Source organism: Equus caballus, chromosome 21 (genome assembly GCF_041296265.1).
Source record: "Equus caballus isolate H_3958 breed thoroughbred chromosome 21, TB-T2T, whole genome shotgun sequence".
Lineage (NCBI taxonomy): Eukaryota > Metazoa > Chordata > Mammalia > Perissodactyla > Equidae > Equus > Equus caballus.
In genome coordinates this window covers 15,445,575-15,455,085 of record NC_091704.1, presented here as the reverse complement: position 1 = coordinate 15,455,085, position 9,511 = coordinate 15,445,575, and the positions used below count along the sequence as shown (strand labels likewise).

Here is a 9,511-nt window from a genome sequence, read left to right as displayed (position 1 = left end):
TTGCCATCTTTATGCTTTTATTTGGGGCCCATCCGGGTGGCTTGCTTTCTCTCTGTCGTCTTGGAGAAGTCCTACTGATTCCCTATGCCCACCTCTGCTTCTTTATTTTTCAACATCACTAGCACATCACTCCAAGTGTGGTTACATCCTCATGGGTCTGCTCCCCTGGCAAAGTGGGAGTGTCCTACGAGAAGGGATGGGATCTAATTCATCTCTGTGGTCCCCACGCCTATTTCAGAGCCTGGTCCTCAATATATGTGTTGAAGGCAGAAATATTCCTCTAGGAAAGATGCCAGAGTTCTTAGCTTGGCATTCAATGCCCTGTAATCATACTCCTGGAACCCTTCTGGGAGTGCTTCCTACTTGTCAGGCGTTGTTTGCACCTTATCTCCTTGAGTCCTCACAACAACCAAGGACGTGCAGCTGTTTGTACCTCCGTGTTCCAGCTGAGGACACTGCGGCTGGGTGAATTTGGTGATGAGCCAAGGTCCCACCTGGAGCTGGGCTGAAACGCACATGTGCATGTGTCTACAGCCAGGGTGCTCAACTCCTGCAGGAGGCTCTCTCCTCCTCTCGGGAGGTTTTTTCCTTAAGTTATCTCCCGTCCGGAGGTGTCCCTGTGCCTTGGACTTCTTGCTGCTCTCCCATGCCCTCCTCCGGGTGGCTGCTTTCTTGGGCATCCGTGGAGCAAGTGATGATTTTCCTGCCTGGACTATGAGCATGGGCTCCTGGATGGGCATCTCTGACCTGAGCCAGTTGGGCGTCCAGGGAGGGAGGATGATCTGCCTATCCGTTAGTCACCCTGTTCTGGGACCAGGAGCCCTCAGCTCCAGCCAGGTTCACTCTTAGTGGTTTGGGTGGGCGACCGGGTGGCACCCTGTCTTCAGGAGTACCCAGTTTGTTTATTCACATCAAATGTTTGCTGCAGCATCTCACAAACTGTAGTCCAATGTTCAGAATTATGATTAAACAGCCAAATAAAAGAGATCTCAGGTAGGTTTCCACTCAAGGAAGCACGGGATTAAACTTTATCAAATGGATTTCTCTTTGGGTTGTGGTGGATGTATCTGTGGCCTTGACGGTGGTGGTGATTTCATGGGTGTATATTTATCTCCAAACTCATTGAGTTTATACATTAAATATGTACAGCTTTTTATATGTCAAAAACTAACGAACTTCACCCCCTGAAAGCTTTGTTGTTACTTATCAAACATACCAAATATACAAAATGTTATAGGGAGCCATAAAATGAACGCTAGTGTGCCCACAACCCAGGTTAAGCGATCAACTTGACAAACGCTTTGAGTCCAAAATAAAAGACAAAGAGTTTCCCTCACCCCGGACTTCTCAGTGGCTTCAACAGGCTGATGTGCACCTTTGTGTGAGGATGGTGGGGTGGGGGTGGGGGCAGCCGGGCAATGAAATGTAACCCTTGCCAAAATTACTCAAGCAATTTCCTTAACTGTCTCAGCAGTGTCTGGCTCCTCAGGGCGGAGCTCTGGGTTTGAGTTCACTCCCGGTTTGGGCTGCTGCACGGCAGAGAGAAGTGTGTGGGGAGGTTGTGTCTCAGTCTTTCCCACCTGCTTGGCTGGGGCTTCCCTCTTGTTGGCCTGATGTGAAGGGGTTGCTCTGCCAGGTTTTAGCACTGACTCCACAGGTTTAAGGGCTCAGTCCCACAAGACGGCCCTCTTGTGAGACCAGTGGCAGGTATTGGGGGCCCAGGGTACCCACACTGCTGTCTGACTTGGTTTCACAGAATGGGGTTCCCATAACCCTCTCTGTTGAGGTTGGACACTTTGCTAGAATGATTCACAGAATTCAGGAAAGCATTTTAGTTACTGTTGCCAGTATTATAGAGGAAACCACTCAGGAATAGCCAGTTGGAAGAGATGCTTAGGGCAAGTTATGTGGGAAGGGGCATGGAACTCCCCTGCCCTCTCCAGGTGCACCACCCTCCCAGCGCCTCAATGTGCTCACAACCCAGAAGCTCTCCAAATCCTGTGGTCTAGGGAGACTCATGGGGAGCTCACTACCCAGGCACGATTGATCCAATCATGGGGCATTGGTGAGGAACTTGACCTCCAGCCCCTCTCCCCTCCCCAGAGGTCCTGGGTGTGGGGCTGAAAGTTCCAAGTCTGAACCTGCCTGGGTATCTCAGGTGCTGCCCCCATCCTGAAGCTACCCAGGGGCTCCCATCTGTCAGTCATCTCGTCAGTATGGAAGACACTCGACACTCCAGTGATTCCAAGGGATTTAGGAGCTGAGTGTCAAGAACCAGGGACAATGAGCAGAGACCAAACATTTACGTTTTCCTATATCACAGGGAGGCATGTGCTCACGTCAGACTGTCTGGCTTGGATGGCAGGACAACAGGGACAGGCTAGAACCTGACTGAGAAAGAGGCGGGGCTATTGACTTTGTCCAGAAGACACCTATTACCCAAGAGAATCCTGTCTCCAAGACTAGCTCCAAATTGCCCTTATCCTGGGGAGCCTCACCTGTCCTCACCCAGGGCACAGCCCTGGATTCCCACTCTTGTTCCTCCAGCTCCCACCTTCCCTCTGACCCTAGCTGGACCCCAAGGAGTTGAGGCATCTGTACCCAGCCCTGTCTCCCCAAGACTGGGAGCTCCTCAGCCCTCAGCAGGGGCTGGGGCCTCTCTGGGCAGAGAGAGGTGGCAGGGGCCCTTGCTGTGTGTGCAGAGCTGGAGGTTGAGTGGAGGCTGCAGGGCCCCAAAGGCCAACTGAGGTCCCTCCTGGCCTCTCCAGACCCTGTGGACAGATCCTCTAGGTTGGCGTCCCAGAGAGGCCGTGGGGAGCAGCGTGCTGGGAAGGCTGCAGCAGGGATAAAGCACAGGGCATCAACTGGAGGAGCCCCAAGGTGTGCCCCACACCTGCCAGTGTGTGCTGCTCACAGCATCATGCAGGATAGCTTCTTCTGCCCTCCCCTGCTGGCGGCTTCATGGCAGAGGCAGCCCAGGCTGAGGGGGACCAGGATGGCGAGGGTAGGAGGACAGGGTCAGACAGTTTTTGGGAGCTTTGCCCAGCCTGGACATGGGGTCAGGGCCAGGATAAAGTGTCTTAAGAGAGAATTTAGTCTTGGGAGGGGTCTTCTCACGTTGCCTATTCTTTTCCCTGCTTCTCACCCTGCCTAGATGCCCTTTGCAGCTTCTAGGTCAGCATTCTCATTTTTGGTTGATTCTGACCCCTAGGGAATATTTGTACATGTTGGAGACGGGTTTGGTTGTTTGACTCATGTGGAGGGAGGGGATGCTACTGGCATTGGTGGACTGGGACCAGGGAAGCTGATAAACGTTGTACCATACTGTAATAGGGTGGTCCATTGTTTCTTTCATTGAATCAATGTGGATACACTATTTTTAACTAAAGTCCTTATTTTTCAGTAGGTTTCACTCTTGTGTTGTTCATTCTATGGGATTTTTCTTTTTTGAAGATTGGCACCTGAGCTAACAACTGTTGCCTTTTATTTTTCTTCTTCTCCCCAATGCCCCCAATACCTGGCTGTCTATTCTAGTTCTGAGAGCCTCCGGTTATGCTGTGTGGGACGCCTCCTCAACATGGCCTGATGAGCGGGGCCATGTTTGCAACCAGGATCCGAACCAGCGTAATCCTGGGCTGCCGAAGCGGAGTGTGGGAACTTAGCCACTCATTCACGGGGCCGGTCCCAGGTCCTATGTGTTTTGACAGAGGAATAATGACATGTATGAACTGTTACAGTATCATACAGAATGGTTTCATGTGCTATGTCCTTAATGTGCCCAAATGGAATTATGCCAGAGAGTTTTTCCTCTGTTTTGCTTTATTCACTCCTATTATATTAAAGACTCATTCACCCTGCTCTGTGTATATCTAGCTCCTGCCTGGGGCTCCAGGGTTTGCATCCAACACATCTTACCTGCCCTCTTCCCAGTTGTGGACTCGCAAGCTTGTCTCATTTCCCCGCTAAAGCAGCGCAGCAAGGAACATCCTCTTACATGCTCCCTTATAGACAGGTGTGAGAAATGAGATAGTTACTCAGGGGTACTGAGCATGTCTATTCTTAATTTTCATCATTCTACATCCCACCAGCAGTGTTACAGTTTCTTTCTTCCTGTAGCCCGTCAACACTGGACACTCTCTCTTTTAGGGAATTGGATAAGTATACCTTGAAATTCCATCCCTGTTTCTTTCTTTCTCTCTCTTTCTTGCTCTTTTCTTCCTTTTTTCAAGCATACTTATATATGCCTTGGCAACTCCTTTTGTGAGATATCTGCTCATTACCCTTGCTCATTTCTGTATTGAGGTTCCTACTTCTTCCTGATATAATGGTTTCACGTTTATACTAGATAGTGTTCCCTTGTCAGCTTCAGGCAACGCAAATGATTTTTCCCAACTCTCCATCTGCCTGTCAACTTTATCAAAAGTCTCTTTCACTGAACATAAATCCTTAATGTGGGTGTGCCATATCTTTTTAGAATCACCTATCATTTGTGCTTTTAGAGTTTTCTTAAGAAATCCTTTTCCACTGCTAGATCAACAAAATTATTTTTCTAAATTTCTCCTGTTAACTTTATAGTTTATATTTCATATTTATGTCTTCACCCATGTGGATTACATCTCTGAACGTGGCCATAGGCAGAAAATCTGGTTTACTTTGCTTCATAAAACGATCAGTTTTCCGACCATAAATTAGTAAAAATCCATCATTTCTGTTTGGTTTCTGCTGCCACCTTTATCGTAGATTAGATTTTGATAATGCAGGCATACTTTTTGAGCAAATCAATTAATTTAATCAGTGTCTTTATATGTTCCAGATTCACACTGTTCAAAATGACTCTGACTCTACAATTTGTGTCAATACCTAGGATGGCTGTCTCTGCTGTTTACTGCATTTTTAGAAAATTGGTATAGCTTTGCATGGATTTTTACTTTTCAGAAGGAAATTTAGCATAGTGTTAAATTGATAGTCAATTCACAGAAATTGGAAATGCAGTTGCACCAATGATATAATTTGGAAAAGGACTGACAGCATAACCATACTAGCTCATCCCATCCAAGAGTGTAGACAGGTTTCTGTGTATTCAGATCATCTACATTTTTATTAGTGGTTAAAATTTCTGTCTTTGGAGGTGTTGCATGTTTTGGGTTAATTATTAGATATTTTGTAACAGAGGATTTCAAAGTGCCATACGAGGAACCCTGGGGTCCATCAGGTCCTTACTTTTCCAACTGCATGTGGGGATGTGTTTGCCATATGCTTCAACTAAAACAGCGTGTGCCACAGACTGATGAAGATGCAGATGCGAGCGCCAGCTTGTCTCCCCTCAAGTCAGACATTAGGTGTATTTGCAAAAATGTCAATCCAGGCAACTCTTCTCATTACTTGTTGTTTGAAAGTGTAATTACTTTTCTAAAAACGTTACCTGTATTAACATGAAAGTGGTGTGTTATCGTTCTTTTAAGTATACTAATCAGTAAATATTTTTAAAGATTCTCAGCTTTAACATGTAATATGGTAAAAATTGATAGAGTCCTTGGAGGCCTCTGCCTGTTCAATGTAAAGGGATCCTGAGACCAAAATGCTTGAGAGCTGATTCCTCATCGTTTGTGTCACTATGGGAAATGTCACCATACTTTTTACTTAAATTCTATATTTGATTGATTATTCCTGGTAACAGCATGAGGAACACTGTGAGTTTTGTAAACAGATTCACCTTCGGCTGCGTTGTGTTCTCCTGTCGTTCTCTGTATCCCGTCCTGACGCTTGGATCTTCTCCAGGTAGACGATCACGTTTCTTCCCTTCCCATCCTGATGCCCCTTCTTTTCCTCTCCTTACAGCCCCGCCCATGACGGCCACTTCCATGCTGAAGAGCAGCAGAGACAGTGAGTAGCCGGGGCCTGTGCCTGATCCTAAGACACTGCATCTAGTTTCCCCATTTAGTACAGGATTTGCTAATTTTGTAGTACATATTCTTGATCTAGCTAAGAAAGACCCCTTTGATTTCACACAGTGAAGAGACCTTTCATAAAACCATGAATAGGAGTTGAAGTTTACAATTATCCCGCCTGAGTGAAATAATTATATGAGTTTTCTTTTTTACTTTATTTATATGATGAGTCACATGACAGGTTGTCTGATGTTCAACCATCCTTCTCATACATGGGATCTTGCCACACCACTTGATCACAATATACTGTTTTTCATAAACCGTTGCATTTGACTAGGTTATGTCTTATGATGGATTTTAAAATCCACACGGATGGGGGAACGCATATATCTGCTCTTATAAACGTTCCACCTGGCTTTAGAATCAAGATTGCATTAACCTGAGGAAGTGAGTTCAGTCGATTTCATATATGTTTTTCTGTTTTTTGAAGAACGTGTATGAGGTTCCAGTTGTTCCTTATAGTTTAGGAGAGCTCACCTGCAAATGCACTGGGGCCAACGGCATTAGGTAGGGGTGGTCCTTGACGAAACTTCTCAACTTCTTTAAAACTTATTTCCGCATCCAGGGCTTCTATTTTTTCATGCATCAGTTTTGGAATTGTATATTTTCTAAGAATTTATTCCTTTCATGTATAGTTTCAAATTTGTCATGTTATGTTTTTAGTCATTTAAAAAATATCATTAGTTTTGTTATTTCCCAGTGTTAATTTTGTGTTTTGTTACTGGCATCTTCTCCTTTTTTCTATCTAACTAATCTTTTCCAATAATCTGATATTAGTTTTATTAAGCATGATGTTTTCTTGTTTTCATTTCCTGATAAATATATTTAAAGGTGTCTATTTCCCAAATAAGATTATTTTGGGTTAAAAAATTGACATTCAATGCTTAATTTATTTAATTAAAATATTTCTGAATTTTTCTGATTTACTGTTGAGACGTTAGATTTAATAGAAAATTTAGCTTCCAACATAAGAGATTTGAAAAGCTATTCCTTCTCCATGATTTCTAATGCTAGTGTATTATAATCTGAATAATATTTAACTTTGCCATTGATGGAAAATGCTTTTACATCCTAATAGAGTCAATTTTTGTAAAAGTCCTCTCTGTGTTGGAAAACAATGTTTAATCACTTTTTTGGAAGAGTCTAAATATACCCAATAGCTAATGTCTCAATATTACTAATTGCATCCTTGCTAATAATTCAAAAATGGCATTTCTGAAATCTGTCAAAATATCTAACTATAATTTATCTACCTATTATTGATTTAGCTATTTCTATTTATATCTCTTTCATTAATGTTGTGTTGTTTGATTATTACTTAATATTCCAGGATGTATTGATTCATAGATTAATGATATTTATGCTGCTCACTAAGATGGTCTTCTAACATTTATAAAATATCATTTCTTTATCACTTGGTGTATGTGTGTAATTGTTAAATTTTAGCATGCATGTAAATACTGAGAATATTTTGCTTCCCACCCAAAATAGCAAGAATATGCTTAATGATTACATTAATAATGATTTCTTAATATTTCTACATCTAATCATTCATACCATGATCAAAGTTTTCTCTGTTGCCATAAAAATGCTTTACAGATGGTTTATCTACATCAGGACCCAATGTAGTACACTATATTGCATCTGCTTGTTATGTCACTTGAATTTCACTTCATCCTTTTCATCACCTGGTTTATTGATGAGACCAAACCAGTTTCTATGGAAGGTTCTGCCTTCCGAATTTGTCTGATTGCGTCCCCATGGTATCATGTAGTTTCACCCTCCATCCTCTGTACAATGATCATTCGTTCATGATCAGCTTTGGCCAGTGGGCACATTTTCAACCTGGTTCCTGTATCCTCTTAACATTAGCCCATTACTCAGTGAAAGTTCCATTTCACAGTGGCAGACATGTCCTAGCTTTTGTCCACACTCAGACCATTTCTCCAGGATTCCTGGTTCCTTTGAGTGACTAGTCATAATGGAGACATTATGATTCTTGTTTCCTTAAATCCATTTTGTCTGTTATCAAGATTGCTGAATCAACTTTCACTTGATATATTTGCCTGGCATATAGTCATCCATCCTTCTCTTTTCAAATTTTCTATTCAGTTCCTTCAGAAGAGCAAACACAAAAACAAAATAAGATGGCAGATATACGTACCAATAAAATAGTATTAAAACAAGCATAAATGGGTTAAGCAATTACAAGAAAAAGATTCTGAGATAAGAAAAATATTTTTAACCCCAAGATCCAAATATATGTTTTCCTGAACAGGCATTCCATTCAAGAGAATTCAACTCTGACCATCTCTATCTGTCCTTAATGATTACAAGCTGGGAAGTTTATTTTAGTCACTGTTAGTAAAAAGTCAGTAGTCAAACTATGTGTTAATCATGTAATATGATGATCTCACTTTATCTATATCCCAGTGCTGATGGTAAGGACTCTTATGATTTACTCCTTGCTATGCATGAAGATTGTGAGACCCAGAAAAGTTAAGCCAATTGTTCAACAGTATAAAGTTCTTAAATTGCCATCATATCTCAGTTAGAGTCTGTTTGAATCACTGTGCTTCATTCTGTTTCTGATCTGAGCAGATGCAGCATCCTAGCCTGCTCAGAACTGGAGCACGGTGACTGAATTCATCCTCATTGGCTTCTCCACCTTCCCCCAGCATCTCCTGCCCATCTTCTTCTTCCTGTACCTGCTGATGTACCTGTTCACGCTGCTGGGGAACCTGCTCATCATGGCCACCATCTGGAGTGAGCGCAGCCTCCACACGCCCATGTACCTCTTCCTGTGCGCCCTCTCCATCTCTGAGATTCTGTTCACTGTGGCTGTCACCCCTCGCATGCTGGTGGTCATGCTCTCCACCCATCACTCCATCACCTTTGTGGCCTGTGTCAGCCAGATGTTCTTCTCCTTCGTGTTTGGCTTCACACACTCCTTCCTGCTCATGATCATGGGCTATGACCTCTACGTGGCCATCTGTCACCCTCTGCGCTACAATGTGCTCATGAGCCCCCGTGACTGTGCCCGTCTCGTGTTCTGGTCCTGGGCTGGTGGCTCAGTCATGGGGATGATGGTGACATTGATAGTTTTTCACCTCACATTCTGTGGGTCTAACATGATCCACCATTTTCTCTGCCATGTACTTTCCCTCTTGAAGTTGTCCTGTGGGAAGGAGACATCTTCTGTCACCTTGGGTGTGATCCTGGTGTGTGCCACGGCTCTGATGGGCTGTTTGTTCCTCATATTCCTCTCTTATGTCTTCATCGTGTCTGCCATCTTGAGGATTCCCTCAGCTGAGGGCTGGCACAGAACCTTCTCCACATGTGTGTCCCACCTCACTGTGGTGGTCGTGCAGTATGGTTTTGCCTCCATCATCTACCTCAAGCCCAAGGGCCCTCATTCTATGGACAGTAACACCCTGATGGCCACCACCTATACAGTCTTCACGCCCTTTCTTAGCCCAATCATTTTCAGCCTCAGGAATAAGGAGTTGAAGAATGCCATAAAAAAAAGCTTCCTCAGAACATTCTGTCCTCTCAACTCATGA

At 43.7% G+C, this 9,511-nt stretch overlaps 1 protein-coding gene across 1 annotated transcript; it reads left to right on the top strand.

Moving 5' to 3' along the window:
• Nucleotides 1-8,662: 8,662 nt before the first annotated feature.
• OR10H4K (olfactory receptor family 10 subfamily H member 4K) lies at nucleotides 8,663-9,511 on the top strand. Its single transcript, NM_001391451.1, is given in 1 exon segment — nucleotides 8,663-9,511. A coding segment is annotated over 1 exon segment (849 nt).